The 20,542-nt window shown below is 43.8% G+C and overlaps 3 protein-coding genes across 5 annotated transcripts; 2 read left to right on the top strand and 1 right to left on the bottom strand.

Annotated features, from left to right (window-relative positions):
* Positions 1-229: 229 nt before the first annotated feature.
* On the top strand, positions 230-2,439 carry dnajc9 (DnaJ (Hsp40) homolog, subfamily C, member 9). The gene is made up of 5 exons (XM_076743413.1): positions 230-579; positions 1,306-1,446; positions 1,720-1,974; positions 2,123-2,209; positions 2,302-2,439. Exons 1-5 carry the CDS (start codon positions 406-408, stop codon positions 2,401-2,403), a joined length of 759 nt encoding a protein of 252 aa, XP_076599528.1. The 5' UTR covers positions 230-405; the 3' UTR covers positions 2,404-2,439.
* Positions 2,440-2,816: 377 nt separating this feature from the next.
* On the bottom strand, positions 2,817-12,352 carry fam149b1 (family with sequence similarity 149 member B1). 2 transcript variants are annotated; one of them, XM_076743411.1, is made up of 16 exons: positions 11,839-12,352; positions 11,202-11,318; positions 10,160-10,304; positions 9,280-9,428; positions 8,972-9,115; positions 8,100-8,261; positions 7,793-7,974; positions 7,550-7,692; positions 7,141-7,209; positions 6,491-6,603; positions 5,949-6,173; positions 5,016-5,139; positions 4,684-4,809; positions 4,511-4,592; positions 3,850-3,987; positions 2,817-3,707 (listed from the first exon to the last, which is right to left on the bottom strand). In XM_076743411.1, exons 1-16 carry the CDS (start codon positions 11,883-11,885, stop codon positions 3,625-3,627), a joined length of 2,049 nt encoding a protein of 682 aa, XP_076599526.1. In that variant the 5' UTR covers positions 11,886-12,352; the 3' UTR covers positions 2,817-3,624. The 2 variants fall into 2 exon arrangements, with proteins under 2 accessions (XP_076599526.1, XP_076599527.1); XM_076743412.1 differs by lacking the exon at positions 7,141-7,209 and having other exon boundaries at positions 11,839-12,331.
* A 377-nt stretch (positions 12,353-12,729) lies between these two features.
* Positions 12,730-17,699, top strand: ecd (ecdysoneless homolog (Drosophila)). 2 transcript variants are annotated; one of them, XM_076742227.1, is made up of 14 exons: positions 12,730-12,863; positions 13,048-13,279; positions 13,388-13,505; positions 13,628-13,715; positions 13,844-14,022; positions 14,189-14,381; positions 14,589-14,717; positions 14,805-14,930; positions 15,086-15,171; positions 15,286-15,389; positions 15,842-16,100; positions 16,385-16,452; positions 16,552-16,778; positions 16,884-17,699. In XM_076742227.1, exons 2-14 carry the CDS (start codon positions 13,075-13,077, stop codon positions 17,118-17,120), a joined length of 2,019 nt encoding a protein of 672 aa, XP_076598342.1. In that variant the 5' UTR covers positions 12,730-12,863; positions 13,048-13,074; the 3' UTR covers positions 17,121-17,699. The 2 variants fall into 2 exon arrangements, with proteins under 2 accessions (XP_076598342.1, XP_076598343.1); XM_076742228.1 differs by having other exon boundaries at positions 12,745-12,867.
* Positions 17,700-20,542: the final 2,843 nt, after the last annotated feature.

The raw sequence follows: 20,542 nt of genomic DNA, 5'->3' as shown, positions 1-20,542 counted from the left end.
ACATACAGCTCAACATACTGCCAGCACAGTTATTTCTGTTATTTATCTTTAAATAAATAATATCTAAAACATGATTGTTCAATAAATAATTTATAAAACAATTTCTTCACAGTCAGGTTTTTAAGGATTTGAAAATAAAATCGGTAGTAATAAATCCTTATTACATAGTCTGACGAATTCTATAATGGAACCAATAAGAGGGCGTTTGTGTTTGTTACGTAAGCACGTCGTCTTACGTACGGATGCATCTGACAGGCCAGCGCGCCAAATAGATTTTGCCAACAAAGGGAGAGGGCTTACTTGACTTCTGAGTAATTAACCATCAAACTTACCTGTGAACGTCGTTCAGACGCTCGGCAGTAAACATTTTAGCGGCCAAAACTCGGACTGACGCACTCGGTCAGGATGGGTTTGCTCGAGCGGTGCCAGGAGCTCTTCAAGACCGCAGACCTGTACGAGGTGCTGGGCATCAACAAAGAGGCAACCGAGACAGAGATCCGGAGGAGGTATTACAAAGTGTCGCTGAAAGTCCACCCAGACCGGGCTCCCGAAGACCCGCTGTCCACAGAGAAATTTCAGGTGAGGGCTCCTCGTTTTTGGCTGTCGGACGGCACCCGTACAATGAACACGAGCTAAGTATACCAGCTAGCTAACGTTAGCAAACACAGCTAACTTCAGCCTTTGCAGTGAGCAGTCTCTTCTTCCCCCTGTTTATTCTTCACACGAACTCCGATTATATTATCATGGAGACTTTGTCATGCACTTGTGCTGTTTGCCGCACAAGCAGACATGTTTCTGAGCATTGTTTTCTTATTGATGCCAAAGCCCATAAGAGCTTTGGTATAATTTTAGCAAGGTGCTAAACAGACTCGTCACGAATGTCTTTATGTTTAGAAAGACCGAACTTCATTTATTGTGTTTCTGATACCACAGTTCGGTTACATACACTTTGGAATAAAGATCACAAAAATCCTAAATCTGATCAACCAAATGTCATCAGTGAAAGAATACAGGTGTGTCAGGCTGACATGGATAAAGTCTTCATCATGCTAATATGTAATTTCATGTCACAATATTGATGTATCACACTGTATATTAGACTAAAGTGTAGATCTAAGAACCAGATGGAACTGTCTGTCTTCTTGGTGCGTCTAGAATTAAACACCCAGCATGTTATGATACTTCATAGCATTGATGCAGCAATCCTGTTAATCCAGTAATTCCAGGTAGAAGCTGCTCTTTTATTTGAGGGCTGCAGATGTGTGTAAATATGAGTCTCATGTGATTTTTCTTCCTCCTCTCCAGGTGTTGGGAAAGCTGTACGCGGTGCTGAGCGATAAGGAGCAGAGAGCTGTTTATGATGAGCAGGGGGTCGTGGATGAGGAGTCCGACGTCCTGAGTCAAGACCGCTGCTGGGAAGACTACTGGAGGGTGCTCTTCCCTAAGGTATTGGAGCAGGTGTTTTCTGATGCAATGAGTCACACGCATGGCTTTGTTACACATGTGATGATGTGATTGTCGAGTGAGTCACTTGTATTCCAGGATTATTTTATTTGACATGATATAAAGCAGATGGGAATCGAAGTTATTGTGTCACTGCATCTGCCAGGATACAGCAAATTAAAGCCCACAATACAGATGTACTCAGAGAAAATGGTGGATTAAACCAAACATTTTTTTGTCTTGACAAACTGCTCTCTTTCTCCATCCATCTCCTAGATAACAGTGCAGGACATCCTTGAATTTGAGAAGAAATATAAGGGCTCTGATGAGGAGCGGCAGGATGTGATCCAGCTGTATGTGCAGCACCAGGGAAATATGGACGCCATCACGGCCTCAGCTCTGTGCTGCTCCCAGGAAGACGAGCCCAGGCTGTGCAGCATCATCCAGGCTGCCATCGAGAGCGGAGACGTCGCAGCATTCCCAGCGTTCACTCAGGAGAGTGAAAAGAAGAAGAGGGCTCGTAGGAAGAGGGTGAGAAATGTGTTGGTGTTAACACCACAAAATCCTTACAGCTCAGATTTATTTCATATATCTACACACACACACACACACACGAGTAGGCTCAAGTATCTCACAACTACATCCAGTGTCAGTATTATGATTGCAATTGACCTTCCAGGCTGACAGAGAGCGACAAGAAGCAGAAGAAATGCAGAAAGAGATGGGGCTCGGTGATCAGGACGACAGTCTTGTGATGATGCTTCAGGTAAAAGACGCATATGCACACGTGTGAAATTGATGAAGGGTTTGTTTGTGTGTTTTTGTCTCTGTAACCATCCTTTCTTTCTCACGTTCCAGCAAAGACAGAAGTCCAGAGAGTCGAATTTTAACAGTTTCCTGTCTGACCTGGAAGCCAAATACTCCAAAAAAAGTGGGAAATCCAAGAGAGGAAAAAAGTGAAAAGTACACAGGTTCTGGTTATAGCAGATAAAATGTTCCTTATTGTCGCAGATATCCTTCTTTGTTCAGTCCCCCCACACACACACTCACACACACACACGCGCACACACACCTTTACAGATTAAAAAGAGCGTTCAAGTACATGTATGAGCAGCTGCCTAACTGCTCCCTTTCAGAAAACTGTCTTTCATCTGGACAACATAGCTTTTCATGTGACACGTATTAAAATGTAAATGCATCTTTCCAAAATAAATTCGTATTTATATACATCGTTTGTACACAGCTTTTTATTCTTTTGTATAAAACAGTCAAAGAAAATGCATCGAAGAAAAGCTTTGATTTTCAAGCTTTGTCACCTTTGTAGCATGGCTGTCTGATATAGAATCTTAATAAAGAGTGAAAGGAAAACTACCCTTTGTGCAGTAACCCTGATGTCACCTCTCAAAGTGTCCCCACATGGCTTTGCTCAGATAAAAAGGAAAAATTAATTACCACAAATACAACATTTTGTACAGACACGAATCCCTTAGTTATTTACATAATTTCCTACAACTGCCTTCTTGTACATTATCTTGAGGTGCACTGAAAGCACGAGGGCTGCAGAGATGTTCTGTCAGTGCTTATATAACCGCCACATTCCCTCTTGTGATTTATATGATATAAACTGAGAGAAAGGCAACCTAAAACTTGCAAGGTGGCGTCTTTTGTTCTCGTTCCAGTGCGCAATGCGAGGACAGGGTGCTTGGAAGTTGTGTCCATATAAAAGATACAGTACCAAACTCTCTGATGCAGCATCAGAGAGGGGGGAAAAGTGCTTTTTGTCCTTTTTTATCCCTGTCTGTGTGGATGTCTTATTCGCTGCATAGTCATTCACCAGTACAACACACCGCAGAGGATAATATACAGTACATTCACATATACAGTAAATAGATTTCAACCCATTCAGACCATACATACTTAGTAGAAATGTCCACACGTACAGCTCATACTGTACATGAAGATGAGAGTTACTGTTATCTGTGTTTGGCAGCCACATAAGCTGATTTCTGAAATACAAAAATAGGCTTCTAACAAAAACTTCACCAAAGCAGCATGATATGAAAAAAATCTGCTACTTCTGTTAAAAAAAAAAAAGTTTAGTGGGCACAGATGCTGCAGATGTTGCACGCTGCTGTGCTGTATAAAGGTGAATGGCTGAAGAGTTTGGAGATCGGAGGCAGACTACATGCCAGGTCTGCTGGCTCTGGATGAGATGCCTCCCCGGGTGTAAGAGCGAGGTGGGACCGACACAGGCACCAGTGGAGCTGTGGGAAAGAAGAAGAAGAAGAAAAAAAACACTCAAGTTAATGATCCGTGGACTTAAATCATCTCACCAGTCGTCTTCATTCATAGTTTATCTGAGAACCGAGACTGGAAGAGTTTCATCAGCCGCTTTAATCAGCTGACCTGGGACGGGGGCTTGTGGGTCGGGCTCTTCTTCATCTTTGATGGGCGAGTGCCCCAAGGGGTGATGGGAAAACGAGTCGAAGAAAGATGAGCTGCTGATGCCAAGACTGATGCCAGTCACACCAATTCCAAGAGAGTCTGGTGGAATGAATGAATAAATTGATGGAGAAGAGATTAACTGATGTACTACAAACTCAGTACACTACAAAATCATGGATAATTAATTGGCATATTTAGCTAAAAGTAATGGATAAACATTTAAAATGAGCTCAAAGTAATGCATAAATGGCTTAAATAGTAACTGACAGATAAACACTTGACACTGACAGCTAAACTAATGGTTGATGAAACAGTAAATAGTATAATATAATAAAAACCAGTTGAAATAGTTAGCACAAACTGGATGAATGGTTAAAATGTCCATCTTTGCACAAACTGACTAAACTAAATCAACCTAAACACTGACAGTTCAATTGTATGAAAAATATTCTGACATCCACTATTAAATCTGATTTTATACGGTAATAAAATCTACTTTAAGATCAGTTTAAATGGACATATCTTGGTTATGCGGTGTGGTGTTGAGGAAGCATTACTTATGTTAATGTGACAGGGCTGTGAGGTATGTTTTTTCTTCAACCATTCAAGCTGAATGTCTGACCTGTGCCCACGGACGCTCTGCCTTGCCGCCCCTGCCCGATGTTGTCCAGCACTGTGAAGGAACGACGGTACGGAGTGTCCGACTGAAAACAGAACCAGCGGTCAAACATACCGTCTCTTGACACGGACAGCGTGCCGTATGCATTGACAGGATTCTGCCATGATCAATCTTACCCTGTATGTGTGAGTGGTGTTGGGGCGAGAGAAGACGTCCAGCAGGTGGTGGCGATCTCTTGGTATTGAACTGCCAGCTTCGTCGTTTATAGCACTGTGGGCGCGGCTGGACGGGCCTTTCTGACGCTGGTCGGGTGGAATAAATGGACAATTACAGTCTTTTAAGCAGTTGGTCACAAAAACTGGCCAATGTATTAAATATCGGGACTACTGTCTTAAGTTTTTTTTCAGCATTACCTCTATTTAGAAAGCTTTCATTTAATCAGTGTTTCTGTTCAGGTGCTGCAACGAGGTTTTCATTGTCTGTGTAGTTGTGTTGTGTTGTAGTGTACCTGTGCAGGTTTGGACTGCTGCCCTGAGTGAGATGCCTCTGGGTCTCCAGTGCTGATGGGAGGAAGGAGTGTGTTCCTGCTCAGAGGCAGCAGTGGAGATGACAGGCGGTCGCTGGCCGTCGGTCTGTGGAAGAAGTCACACACTTCAATACGAGACTATACTCGTGTCTGAAAAGGCCGTGGGAGTTGTGAAAATTCACAGCTTCCGTGTGAAGAAGAGTCAAAGGTAGAATTTTACTTCTCGTGATAGCATGGATGCTTTCTAAAATAAAGAACGGGGTGAATTATAGGTGTTTGCTCTTAAGTGCTGTAATGAATTCTTTCGCCACGGCATTATAAAATGTTAAAGGTTATACAGTCTACAGACAGAATTTGATGAGCAGGATGTTACAGTGACAGCGGTGTGATGTTAAAGGAGTTTCTTGCTGAAAGTTAAATGAGAAGATCGAGGAGACGCTTTGTTTAGCTTAGCATAAAGACTGGAAACAGGGGGAATATTTGCTAGACTGTTTCTTGTCCTGCTAATTCACAGCAACAAAGCAGATCTGCATGTTTCCTAAAATACTGACCTATTCCTATAAAACAAAGTGTTCCATGAGTTTACCAACAGATAGAAAGATACAGTGCTTGCTGAATTTTGCAGAATTGATATTCCACAGTAAAACTGTGGCGTACTTTACACTACTACTCTTTCAGCCGCGGTTCACGATGAGTTCATCTGCGAAGTTGGTTTCACAAATGAAACTTCTATCACCCCTCCCCATTATTCTGCTGCACGGAGCCATAAGGCACAAGTTGAAAGGGAGTCTGTTTTCAGAGTAATCTCTCTCTGCCTCTGCACAACCTCAGAGACCACATGGAAGAATGAGAGAGTTAAAAGTTAGATAGGAGTACGGCTGGGGCTGGCAGGGTTCCCATGACGCCAAAACTCACAGACGTGTCCCGCGGATGACCTCATCCATGGATCCCGCTGCGCTGGACTGGCTCAGGGTGGGAACCAGTGGCAGCAGGGTTCGGGGAGGAGGGTTTCTGCGTCGGGCAGACTGTGCCGGGCGGGACAGCGAGGAAGAGCTCTGCTCCAGGGTTCGGCGAGGCCGAGCTTTGCTGGAGGGGACCGCGCTGGAGCCTGGTCTGTGACACGGCCGCTCCTCTGGCTCCCTGCATGAGGAAGGAGAGATGGAACACAATCGATGAATGGTGCATTTCCACCTGCTGCCAACTGGCTGCGCGCTCTGCCAAACAAGGTGTTAAGACCAGGGACAAAAACATGGCAGGAGTGAGGCAATGTCCCGCTTTATCTGCAAAATGTGTTTACCTGCAAATGGAAAACAAGATCTCCCGCACATCTATTCATTCCCATTCCAAGATTAAAATAGCATATTAGGAATGTACAAAGTGTGGTGGGCGTGTCGTTGACTTTGCTTTTATTTTTCCATTTTGGCATCAATGCTCATAAGAGTAAAACGTGTCCATACTGGTTTCTATCCAGCACACCCAGGTTCCTCTGCTGCAGGGGGATGCTGTGGATCACGATGAGGTCATTCAGGTTGTGCTGGGTTGCTGCTGCTCCTACTGGGACCCTTCCAGCCTGGGGAACGGTGTGAGATGAAGAGGAGGAAGTAATGAGACAGAGGGAAGGTGGGGGAGGAATAATTAAGGGGGCAGGGACAGAGAAAGGTAGAGGGGACAAAAGACATAATATAGGAAGAAAGACACGTTAAATACAAGTAATGTATTTTATGAAGGCCATACGGCTACATGGTTAATTCATTCCATATATAGCATATTGTCAAAGAAATGGTTATTCCTCATGCAGTGATATCAAGAAGCCCCCATGTCAGCTATGCCACCAACCAAAAATAACATTCACAACACTTAAAACGCAACAAGATTCGTCACTAGCAACACAAAGCATTCCGTCATTCTCGTGAAAGAAAGGAAAGATCTAAAAAAAGATCAAAGTAGTTCATGTTGAAGACAAGTTGCAGTTAATGAAAAAGATAAACAGCAATGATGGCCTCGTGTTAATCAACAGGCACAAGCACATTTATTGTAGAGATAAAGATAATGGACGGCGCGCACACAAAACGCCACCATTTTGGCTCAAAGTGAGGGAGTTACATACAGTGGAAGGCCTTTTCTGCTTTTTGGATTTCCGTCTGGACTTGTGCTTTGAGCCCCTTGACTTTGTGTTCTTTAAGGGGAAAAAGGCATGACCAAAGGAAGATGGTAGATATGGAAAGGAGGGAAGGAGGGTAAAGAACAAAGAGGTGGAAAAAAAGAAGTAAAAACATGGAGAAAGAACGGAAAAAAGGGGGAAAAACAGGAAAAGAGGGAACACAAAACACGTTGGCAAGGTGAAGAGCAGAGAGTTAAGGGGGAAGGAAAGAAAACAGTGATACAAGTTAATGAACTGGAAGACTGAAAGAGCAACAAGCAGGAGTGAAAAAAGGTGACAATCAAGTGTGGACTGTGTGCGACTCTGAAGTGAGCAAAGAGCTCCCAGTTAGGGAAGCTGAGCAGATCTTATCTACCTGGAACTGCAGGCCAGCTGTGAGCGGGGGCACCCTGCTCTGGCCAAGCTTGGGCAACATCGTGGGCAGCATGGACAGCAGCATGAAGGGATTCTGGGAGTCTTGCTGCACGGGGCTCAAGTTCCCAGAAATCTTTTCATCATCTGTCAATCACACATCCAATCCAAATACCGTGCGTAAGAATGGACATTTGTTAACATAAGTCAGGTGTAATGCATGGACAAAAGTTAGATTCAGCCCTACGTGCAGTGCAGCACTCCCAGTGGCGTTGAACCAGCTCTTTCATCCAACCAACCAGCTGCCGCCACACGTCGTCAAACAGCAGGTCGAGGACCGCTTGACGACGACACCGGTATGGCGAGACAGGCGGCAGACAGTGATGCCTCCGACCGGACTCTGAACAATCCTGCTCCCACTCGTCCTCCCTGTTGAAGACAGACATCGTAAATCAGTTTAACACATTTGAACAACGTACTGACAGCAGCCGAGGTTCAGATTTAGTTCCTGGAAGAAGAACATGACTGTAGCATGAGGGAACTGAGTAACTCACAAGTCCCTGCTATCAAAAGCCAGGTATTCCTCCATCAGACCCTCCACTTCAATCACTCTCGGCTTGTTGGGGCTGCTGGAGCCACTGGAGATTCCAGGAAGCCCATCCATCTCTGCTGAGGAGGACTTTATGAGCGCTGCTCTCCTGCCCTGCACATTCAACCTTTCCCGCCCAGACAGGGACACACGTAAGTTAAACACTTTAATAGGCATACAGAACATGGTATGCTAACAGACACAAGACACACATGCTATGTGTATTCTATCAATAATAAATATGCTCAAACCAAACTCCAGGCAGAAAAGCAGCAGAAAAGCCCAGCGGCATGCACACTCTCACACAAACAAACCATTATGTTCAGTCCAGTTCTGAGTAGTCAGACATTGGCACTGCCGTTTTACAACCAGTCTACCATTAAAAGTGACAGCCCTAACTATTAATCACAGCCTTTGGCCTACAAACCTGACTAATAAGCCAGAAGATCTAGGTCACAAAACCTCAGAGTCTGGCAAGACTCCTTTATAATTGATGCATTCACAACAGTCATCTGGACAGCCAGCCAACAGCTGCTCGAGATGCACAGGAATAATATTTCTGACAAATTTCTTTAAATAATAAAGCAGCGCGCAATCCAGTTTTCTACCATCAATGCCCAAATAAACTTGTGCCGAGCAGTTTTGGAGCAATGCAATTCCAACGATGATGCATATGTTTCAAGTCAGTATACAGAACGATGTGGCTATCATACAATGCAATCCGCCTTTGCGTCTCCTTAAGCTGAGGTTTCAACTCACAAACGATTATATATTTAAACTTACATCCGGGAAACTTGTCTAACAGGTGAGCTCATGTGCCGTGCAGTTAAGACTTACTCTGTTGCACCTTTATCTTTCTCCTGGTACCTCACGCTGCTCTCTTTGCCTGCTGATGGACTGCTGGCAGAGCTGCCTTTCCCTGAAGTGGCATACCACTGGAAGCCCTCATCACTCGGACACATCAGCTGAGTCCCCTGGATCCTGAGTGACACACACACAAATGATGAAACAATTAAAATATAAGTAAATCCATTATGTTTCCACTCAAGAATGGAATGTTTTTTATCGGCTTTGGTGCCACTGCTGCCAGGCTTCCCTCAGAAGTAAAAGGTCAGGAGGTTGGCAGGAGACCGTGGGTAACCTACCGGAGATGTGGGAAACGTGTGGCCCACTGCTGACATTCATCCTGCAGCCCCTGGAGTATCCCTCCTCCGCTGCCTCTCCCCTCGTACAGCTCTTTGTCGATCTCCTCAAACATTTGCTGCACCTGCCGTGACGCTGCCTTGTCGAACTCCTGTGGGACAGAGAAACAGAAAGAGACACAGGAAGGAGACCTAGTCAATCCTCTGTTCTCACACACCAGCTCTGTGATTGAAAGCTGATGCTTTTCAGTCTGTTCATCAGTTATTGGCAACACGTTGCAACAGTCTTTTCTTTTTATCTTATGGCAAGCTTCAACATGCATAATAATCAGCTTCTACAGCCCCTTGGGATGTGTATGTGTTTGCGGTCAACATGGATTCTTCATATGCTGCAATAAAAACACGAGAGAGGGACGGAGAGATAGAGGTGAGTTCGGAGTGAGTTAGTTTGTGTAACTGAGGTTTTTTTCTTCTCAGAAGCAGCTTGAGGATAACAGACTAAATAAATCATTGAGTCCTGGAAAAGTTTTGTAGGACCAGCTGAGGCTAGAAAGCACAGCATAATAACAAACCAATGCCCAGCGGGATCGGGCCTCGCATATACAAAGACAGACAAACACCAAACGACACAGTGACTGCTTGTATGTTGTTCAATGGTTTTCCTCAGGTTTTCCCAGAGGTGACTGTAGGGGAATGTTCATGAGTAAATCTAAAACTGACACTAAAACGTGAAAGTAAAAGTTTTTCATCTTTGCAACAGAATAACAGAGAGGATGGAAAAACGCTCGAGGAAAAACAATGTTGTGTATTTCTTGCGATGCAGACAGGGCAAGGCTGGCGTCATCACTTCACATTACGATCGTTTGGGCAGGAACAGACTTACATCGTAGCCCCAGGAGAAGACAGAGCTCCTCTCTGTGGAGATGCCCGTGCCCGTGGAGCTGTGGATACCCGACCAGGACTGGTTGGAGTCTACTGAGATGACGGTGGGACAGTCAGAGTGGCCTGAGGCAGCCGACGTCTCTGAGCTACAGAGGAAGGACAAGCGAGGTGTGACGTTTATGTACACTTTGATTCATCGCGTTTCAGGTTGCCAGGATGGTTTATCTGATATTGCCGCGTTGGTGTTGCTCCACGACCATCACTGCAACTGACCAATCGCAGTTGTTCCTACAACATCATAATTAACGTTGCCGCAGGATCATCATTTCATCTGACCAAAAAGCAACAGGGAGCAGATTAGATAGATGAATGGGTCATGCATTGGACTTTCATCTTGGAGACTGGGGTTCTTGTCCCATGTCGCAATGTTAACCACATGTTAACCACTGACATCTACCATGTGCATACTTTTCCAGCCTTTTTCCCCCCACGCCGCAAAGCTTTGACATCAAAATAGCGTGACTGGCCAGTTGCAGTGATGGTCCAAGAGCAGCATAATTATTACATACCAAAACAGTGATATCAGCTTGTGCTTAGGGGATATTTAACACTCCCTCATCCCACAGCAAACCCTTCCCTGTTTCACACATAATCAGTGAATTTAACAAGTACATCCAAACACTTTGACTCTCTTTAGCACAATATGAGCCAGGTCTCAAAGTGGAAAATACAGGGCAAGTGTCAAAGTACTTGAATATTCCAACAGCCTGCTTCATTATCTATTCTTTTCTCTGCACATCTGAAGGAGGCAATGTGATATCAATTAATCCACTGCTTCTGGGTGTCTTGTGTCACATAGAGAGCCCTGAGAATCAGCTGTCCACTCAAGGAGGTATAATATTACAAAACACACGGGCAAGAGTATGTGTGTACTAGTGGGATGTAGTTTGATCTCTGCTTTGTTCTGGCCCTTACCAAGGTTTTTTTCTTCATGCAGAACAAACCAAGGCTGCTCATGTGAAGAGCAGCCAGGACTGGGTTACCTGTTGTGAGTGGACACAGCTTCCTGGAGGTCATGGAGGTAGCGCTGAGGGGTTTGGTTATCGTCTGCTTCCTCTGGCAGAGGGTGGTGGTCGAGGCTGCTTCGTGACAACCCACGACTGCATAACAGAAACATTGAGAGCATGAATCAAAAAGGTCTAAATAAAAAAGTGAGTCTGTCGTCGCATTTTGAAGAGGATAACCTGCTGCTTCCAATCGCAGGGCCATACTGGTGGTTATGCATGTCTTCGCCGTTTCAATACAAATATACCTCACTACTGACCATCATCCAAAGCATGACATCATGAAAACAAGGAAATGCTGTTCCTTCAAATGATAGGGTGGCTTGGTGGTTTAAAAAAATAAGAATAAATGCGTTTCCCAATTGAATTGTTGGACATCATCATTTACTGTACATCTGTCTAAACCAGGCAGCAGACCTTGATGTAACAGCTGGGCTGTCTGGATCAATAAAAGTATTATCTTACACCGTCATTCGATAGTGGTTGAGAGGTCAATCACTCGTCTCACTTTCCCCCAGAGTAACATTCGGGCTCTAACAGCTGGGAAGACCTTGTTTACAGTGCTCAGCTGCTAGAGGAGCAATGTCAGCGCTGACCCTTTATGTTAAGTACTCACATTTCAAGTTTGTGCGATACAGGTCGTCTGTTGTATCGTGAAATCATTCTCCTTCGTCTCCGTTTTAGAGGCTCAAGCCCTCGTCGCTCATTCTTGCCTCCACGTCCTGGACTCGGTGGGAACAGTTTAAAGGGAGGTCTGACATTTCCTCTAGTCCGCAGATAAACACCCGTAGTGCAAGGAAGCAGGTCAAGGCTTTGGCTACAGATGCTAACGTTGTTTCTAACTGTTGCAGCTAATGTTAGGAGGACGCTAGCATTACGTGTAAAAGTAAGCTAGCTAACGTTACATGGACGCACAAAAAAAATATCAACAAGGCACGAACAGCATTGTATGATTCATCAAAAGACATTTCCCGTTAGATTAACATTGCTACATTAAATTAGCATCTTGTGTGATCCAGAAGCTGCCTATGAATTACGTTTACATCCTAAAATACATGAGTGTGCAACGTTAGTGGAGCTAACTATCGCCACCACAGAGGCTTTCCTTTGCTAACGTTAGCACCATCAACAACAATAATACGGCTGTCATGGATACGCAGCTTCGTATCCCCGTTGTCTCACGGGAAATAGATTTCGGACTACGACAAAATTGCCATTGCATGAATGGTTAATGTACTACAACTCCCATCATTCACTGCGACGACGTATTACGTTGCTGAAATGTATCCGCTTGTCAATGGTTGATTATGGCGTGTATTAAACTCAAATTGTACATTATTTAACGAATTGTTTGACTTCCATGAAATGGAGTAGAAATATGTTTGATTTTTTGATGTACATTTTTTATAATATAGGTTATTTTATATCGGAAACAGCGAAACATTGTTAATATAAAACATAGGAACTTTTATTTGTTACACGATTGGGGTAGTCGAGTAGAATTCACAGTAGGACCTAAACAGTGACGGACAGGCGTGATAGAAACGTACGACATGGAATGAGGATAGTTTAATTTTTACTCGCCTTTAAATTTCTCCGGACTGCGTTGACGCAACGTCCCGCATTTAAAAACAAGACAAGGTGAGTTTCACTGACTTTCTCCATAATAAGCAGTCGTACATTGTTTGCGGTTGGCTGTTACGCAGTTGACTGAGCCTTTAACTAATGCTAGTACTTTACTCTAACTGTCTAGTTGAATCTGTACAAAATACAAAGGCTTTATGTCCACCCTACATTTGTCTGTATCACTTTGGTCTTTTATCAGGTCCTTTAAAAGAAAACAACTATTAAAATGGATGCCCTGCAGAGGAGGGTGTTTCTGGAGGACACGGTTCAGTATAAGCTCTTCTTGATCCAGCCAGATGGTTCAAATTCACAGCAGACGAAGGAACATCTCACACATTTAGTCGAGGAGATTTTGGCAAAGGTTGCCCCTCTCCTGATGCGATACATCTGGCAGCATCAGGCATTCAACCTCAAGTATCTTCCCGAGAAAGGTATCGTCAACACGCCAGAGATGAATGGATTTAAATGTTGGTGCAGTTTGGCTTTCCTCGGTATTGTAACCCACACTAAAGTCTGATGTTTGTTCTTGTTACTGACAGGAGGCGTCCCCGCTCACATTGGAGGCAGCACTCAGTTTGGGGACAATGTGGAGGATGAGTGGTTTATTGTTTACCTCCTGCAGCAAATCACGGAGGCTTTCCCAGAACTCGCAGCCAGGTGAGACAAACTGTGCTTTGATTTTATGTTTTTAAAAGGAAAAGCTAACAGTTTGTTTTGTTTGCCATGCTTAAACTTGGGCAAGTTTCCTCTTCTAACTAACTTTATGTTTGTGTGTGAAGCGTTGAGGACAATGATGGGGAGTTTCTTCTGATTGAAGCCGCAGATTGTCTTCCCAAGTGGCTGAATCCAGACTCCAGTGAAAACAGGGTAAAATGACCAGATCAGATGACAGATAAAGTGCTGTTTCATGATCTTTTGCTCCGTGTTTTAAATATCTTCCTCTTGGCATTGTATTTACTGTAAGCCTTCATCCCTGCGCTCACTCCCTTTTGCAGGTCTTCCTCTATAGGGGAGAACTGCATATTCTGCCGCGTCCCTCCAAATCCAGTCCAGTGGGGTTCTCAAAAGATGTTGTACCAAGTGTGGCACAAGCTCTAGCCCTGCTGTCCACCCACCCAGAGGCCTGTCAGGCAAGCCCCAAGATTTGTTCAGCCCTGAAGAAGCGACTAGAGGGGTGAGAGGATGTCTTAATTTCATAAAAACCTCTTTTTAATATACAGTATATTCACAAATATACAAAAATATGAAATTACATATTGTATGTAAGTAGATAAAAGGAGTATCTGACTGGTAACAGCAGATAAAGTGAAAAAGCATATCAATCTCTTCTTTCCTCTTAGGTACCCAGAGAAGATTGAAACTGGCCTCCATCGAGCCCACTGCTTCATACCAGCAGGTATTGCCGCGGTCTTATCACAACGACCAGACCTTGTCGCCCCTGCAGTGTCAGCGTTTTACCTGCGGGATCCAGTAGATCTGCAGGCGTGTCGGAGCTTCAAGACCTTTCCTCCTGACACGCGAGTCCTCACCTCGGTAAACACGCTTAAAGATTCATGATTGAGCGGTCTAGGTAAAACAAGAAGTTGACCTCTTTTCAAGGAAATATTTCAAAATAATGCTCCTTTGTTGTGTTGTGAACATGTTTGTTTCATGTTTGGTATAGTTTTCTATTAGTATGTTTCATCTTTTGTGGAATGTCTCATGCAAATTCTAACCTCGTACTGGTTTATATGTTTTTAGGTGACATTCACGCGTTGCCTGTACGCCCAGCTGCAGCAGCAACAGTTCAGCCCAGACCGGAGGAGCGGCTTCACCCTACCTCCTCGCTCTCATCCCCAGTACAAAGCCCATGAGCTTGGCATGAAACTGGTGTGTTTCCTCTTCATTCTGACCTGTCTTTTGTTATGCATTTGGTAGGATGGCGTGTAATGAAGGAGTTATGTCTGTCTCTGTCAGGCCCATGGCTTTGAGATCCTGTGCTCTAAGAGCAGGCTGCCGTCGTCAGAGCCTGACGCTCCCGTCAGTTGCAACCCTCAGTGGAAAGGTTTCATGGACAGTCTGAAAAGGAATGGATACTTCCGGGTTAGTCGCATTTTTTGGGTGGGGAAGTCAAGAGGAAGGGTGGCTAATTAAACACACCTGCAATATTCGGTTGGATGTAAAAGTGCATGTTTTTAAAAATGCATTTCTCTCCTGCAGAAAGTTAAAGCTTTTGATTTAATTGTTGTCAAATGCAGGGAGAACTGGAAGGTTCGGCCCAGTACAGAGAACTGACAAGATCTGCAGAAAACTTCTTCAAACAGTCTGTCGCCTCCAAATCAAGGTGAGGACTGTGACTGAGAACATGTGTGTACGTGACATAATGCTGTGTGAATATGCCTGCCTGTCACATCCAAGTGCATCTGTCTGAATGTACCTATCGTGTATGTTGTCTCAGCGCCTCGTCTCCAGGTGAGGAGGTTCTCCAGCTGCTGCACAACTGCAGTCCATTCAACTCAGAGGAGCTGAAGAAACAAGAGTCACAGCTCCCCCAAGAGGACAGTGAGTGAAAATCTATCTTTGGGTCAGTTTGTGACCAAACTTGAGAGAAATAAAACATCGAAGTGTCTGAATGTAGAAACTTAGACACCATTAGTATTTGCATTTATGTTGTTAGTATTTCTCATACAAAGAACAGGTTCAGATTGGAGATATTACCCCTCTCTTAAATGTAACGTACTTAGTTCAACATGCTTGACCTTAACAAGTATCGTAATGGTGAGTAAAATCTGTGTGTTGAGATCTTCATTTTTGCTTGTATACTTACTTCAAGTAAGGCTTATATGATGTGTTAGAAAGTAAACATTGCCTATGTCTGTCTCTGCCACCTGGGATTTTCTGCTTTGTGCCAGTTCCTTTCAGTTTCTGTCCTTTTGGTATGCCTCCTCCATTCTCTTCCCTGTCTCTCTTTCAGCCATTTCCCATAATTAGTTTTTCTTTGTCTCTATCTCCAGGTGACAGCTGGCTGGATATCACAGCTCAGGATTTGGAACGTATGTTGCAGGAGAGGAGTGGAGGGAGAGCTGATGTTGGCAGGCAAAACTCCGGTTCCACCAAACAGACACAGCACATCGAGGGCGCAGAGGAGAGGAGAAAGGAGACTGAGGACAGCAAGGAAGAAGGGGAGGGCGGGTACAGCCTGGTGGCAGTTAGTCAGGGGATGAAGAACTTCCTCAACGCCATGTCGTCGCATGAGGGTGCTGAACTGCCCTGGTGAGACTCACTGATTATCTGGCCAGTTAAGATTGATTTTGACAATATTGAGCCAAGATCATCAAAGGAACATTTGGGTCAATGAATAAAATAATTTGAGGATTATTTTCCACATGATACGAAAAGTAAATGAACAGAAAAACAACACATTAACGTGCAGTTGGATGCTCTCCCTGTGCTGCTGCATTCACACTCTAGTCCATCTGTTTGATGTATGTAGAGGTGCATATTCCCAACAACAGTCCTCCAGTTCTGGCTTCACATTGTCTTTATTTGTATTCCAGGAGCAGCTCAACTCAGCCTTTTAGTTTTGACCCTGACTCCATGGCCAAAGCTGTGGACAAACTGCTAAGTATGTAGAAGTTATGAAGTAAAGTAAAAATAATTAATAACTAGCAGAAACTTGCCACATCTTCCTCTCTTTACTGAATCTGTCTTTAAATTTTTATAGGAAGCAAAGAAGAAGAAGAGCTAGATTCAGATGATTTAGATGATGATGATGATGGTGACGACGATGATGATGACGAACAGGAAGACGAGGAGGAAGAAAAAGAGGAGGGGTCGTCTGGTCGTGCGGAGATGAACGGGACAGAAACTTTGGATGGTCTCAGAAGATACATGGATCAAATGGATGAGGAGCTGATGAGCACGAATATAGGACAAAGCTTCAATCTGACGGTAAATCCTGATTGCTGTTACACCCTCAAGGTGGAATAAAGCACATGCATCAACCTGAATGTAGTTACGAAACACTTTGTTTTTAAACATTTGTCCTTTCTGCAGACTTACAACAAGACAGATTTGGACAATGGCTCCCCTCATCCCTCTGCCAAAGACAACCTCCCTACGCACGGAGGGCTGGAAGAGATGGAGGAGGAGATCAAGCCTCTTGACATCGACCTCAATCTGGTCACAAACCTGCTGGAGTCCCTCAGCTGCCAGGCCGGACTGGCTGGACCGGCCTCGAACCTGCTGCAGAGCCTGGGTATACACCTACCACCCAACTCTGACCCCTCATAAACAACAAGATGTAGCCTCAGATAAAGACGTTTGGCAGGTTCAAACACACAGCAAGAACTGGCATCTATAGTCGAGGAGCCTTCCCTCAAAGCTGTTTGCAGAGCGCCGTCAGAACCTGGAAATGAGTTAGCATCGTTGCAGTTCTGGGCCCCTTGTCTTGAAGTTGATGTTTTTTTTTGAATAGGTCTTTGGTTGCCTGAAATATGATCTGTGGTAAACACCGAGCTTCAGAAATCCATTGGAGGAATCCCGTTGGCTTTTTGTTGAGGGGACCTGCAGTGATGCTAACTTCTGGTTTGGCCTACAAAAATACATCATTCCTTGCACTTAATTTACACTGATTGTACTTCTGTCAGCAAAGCACTTCTGTTGTTAACAAATGTGGTTTCAGTGTTTCTCACCAAAACTTACTGAGCGCAGTATAAAACTTCAAAGATTCAACAGGAAGTTATGGCTCAGCGTTTTGACCAGGTGTTCGGAGTATTTTTAATGCATGCTGCCTGGCATAATGTTGGAATGTGTTTCCTGTTGTTGGTTTTTGACAGCACATAAATTAGAATAAACATTTTTGGACAGAAAGCCTTCTTTCAGTGCCAGTTTATTAGACAGACACAGATTCTCTTTGGTCATAGTTCAGCATTCTTATCACATAGATTTAAACACGAAATAGTAAAAGAATTTATTTTTAAACCTAATACATATACATTGAGGAGGCTAATAAATAATAAAGCATGGTCTTAAATAAAGGCATAATTTAGCTCAAAGATACTGACATCAGTACTATTAAACTTTTCTTATGATCCCTTCTCATCTGACGAACCTCAGCGGTCAGATTCATTCAAGGGTAACTTCCACAAACCTCTGCTTGAGAATTCATTCCATTAAGAATCTGAATTTAAATATTTTTGGGTTTAACAGTCTGCGTCCGGTACAAACGACCATCATCATTATCCCCTCTCATCTGAAAAAGCTGTCAGAATCATTCGAGGACGATTTCCACAGAACTTAAACCTCTTAAATGCTGTTTAAATGATGTTTATGACGTAAACATCAGTGTTCAAAGTCTGTTCACTGTCAAGAACTTTCAGTTTCATTATTTATCAGACAATCATTTTAAAACATTAGCCACAATTCTCCCCAAATGTACTGTTTTTCATTAATTCTATATATAAAAAATGCTTGTTGACATTTGTCATCAATCGATCACCTTCAGCTCTAAAGGAAAACTGGTACTGTTGGACCCATGCTGCTGATTTGTGCTTTTTCATTGTCGAAGAGCTGCTTTTGAAATGGCTGTCCTCCCATTAAAGGCAGGGTCCGTCTATTATTGTTGTAAAACAATACCTAATGCTCATCACATAACAGGAACAGGCTCCACTCCTCTGATAGTCACATCCTGGCAAATATTTTACAAGAGAAGACCTCAAACATCATAAAACCAGAAGCAATTAAAATGCAGAAACAGACATGTAAAGAGATACAGTGCAGTCAAATGCAGTATTTGTTAGTACTTAAGATAAATATGTGATGCAGCAACAACAACGTGAGGAAAAAGTCAAAGGTAAAAACCTCATGTTAAAATTACTTTGCTCTTGTGCTGACACGCTGCTGCTTTTAATCTGTCTTCTTGGTCATTTTGATTGAAACTACACAAGGTAGAAGAACGGCTGTGTCACCTGCCTCGCTGAGTGTAACACTGCAGCAGCACGTGGTGAGACACGCATAGCCAATACACCAACCATGAAGTTCAGCACCATCCCCAGTAGGAGAATAGCAAGCAGGTATGCATTGAAGAGCAGGCTGTGCCAGCTGCCATGACTCAACACCTTCCAGGGAGTGTCCGGGTGCAGCAGCCACATGTGGCCCAGCACCCAGGCCTGGTTGACCAGCTGCGCATAGTAGATGTCAAAAACGGAGGCTTGGACATCAGGGGGGTGGCGGCACTCAGCCTCAAACACTTTTGCCAGCCAAGTCAGAGAGAGACTGTGCAAGACTAGAGCCAGAGGTGCATACATGTACTCGAGAGTCTCGACACCTGCCAGACCCTGAGCGACAGCTGCGAGACAGAGGGAGGTGATTATAGTTTGTTCTCATGTGAAGACCCATCAATTTCACTCCTAAATAACATTTAACCATTTACCTGTGATGACAAAAGATGTCCCACTCAGGGTGGAAACCAGAATAGAGATGTGGACAGATTGTGGGGTTGCCAGCTTCAGGTAGAAACTTAAGCCCTCAGTTATGACAGGCAGCAGAGGCATGGTGAGGACGTAGAGGCCGGCATATAAGCTGTTAGCTTTGGCCCACATGGCCACCACATCATGGAAGCTTTTACAGATAGCCGGCACCAGCACCCTCTCACCCAGGAACCTGGAGTAAGGTTTCAGATGCACCACGTCCAGGACATGGAGGAGATTTAAGAATGAGAGAGAGACCACAACCTGGAAAAGACAATGTCAATGTAAACAAACAACAACGACTCAAACAGAAAGCCAGCGGCACTAAAACATAAATAAAAACAGAACGCAATCGTCTGCAAACAAACTGAATCTACCAACAACGGTTCTGCAAAGTGATCCTGAGCTCATGTAGCAACATCCTTCATACAGTCATGTGTTCACAGGGTGAACCATCCTCGCTTGTGAATGACTGAGCCTTTCCAGGATGTCCCTTTCATACCCAATCATGATACTATACTATCACTACTATCTGTTACCAATCAACCTGTTTACCTGTGGAATGTTCCAAACAGGTGTTTTTGGAGAAACATGTACAAAAAGTAAATTACAACAAAGCTTTATTTCATTTTCACATTGGTTCTAAATCCCCGACTTGCATGCAAAACAATAATATGCTGATTCTGCACCCAATCAGATTTTTGCTGAGATGATTAATTAATGAAATTGATTAGTAAAATGATTTAAAATTGATTGGCAACAAATTTTAATAACAATTTGTAATTTATCGAGCACATATGCCAAACATTTGCAGGTTCCACCTTCGCTTTTACTGTCAATTGAATATCTTTAGATTTTGTTGGACAAAACAAGCAAACTGAGGACATGACTTTGAACTCTAAGATGCTATGTCAGATTTAGTCTGGGTCAAAGCAACTGGAGAAACTGGAGTTGTTTTGAATCCAGTGGTACGAAGCGTTTGATATAACTTCAGCAGAGTATCAGCAGAACCACTGAGACAAGTAGAATACACCCATCCAGCTCCTGTGCATATTCATCAAAATGTCACATGGACAAATGCAACTTTAACCTCTGGACGAAAAGCAGCTAATGATGTCATTCAGCGTTCACAGCCCATCCCAGCTTACCTGTGGACGGGATCACATTTACAAGTCTTATGGGTGAGCCATTTGCTTAAACATTCATCAAGTGTTTATCAACACTGAGCGCCCTCCGTCACTCCAA

This window comes from Chaetodon auriga, chromosome 11 (assembly GCF_051107435.1).
Source record: "Chaetodon auriga isolate fChaAug3 chromosome 11, fChaAug3.hap1, whole genome shotgun sequence".
NCBI classification, from domain to species: Eukaryota; Metazoa; Chordata; class Actinopteri; order Chaetodontiformes; family Chaetodontidae; genus Chaetodon; species Chaetodon auriga.
This window is presented reverse-complemented; position numbering and strand designations above follow the sequence as displayed.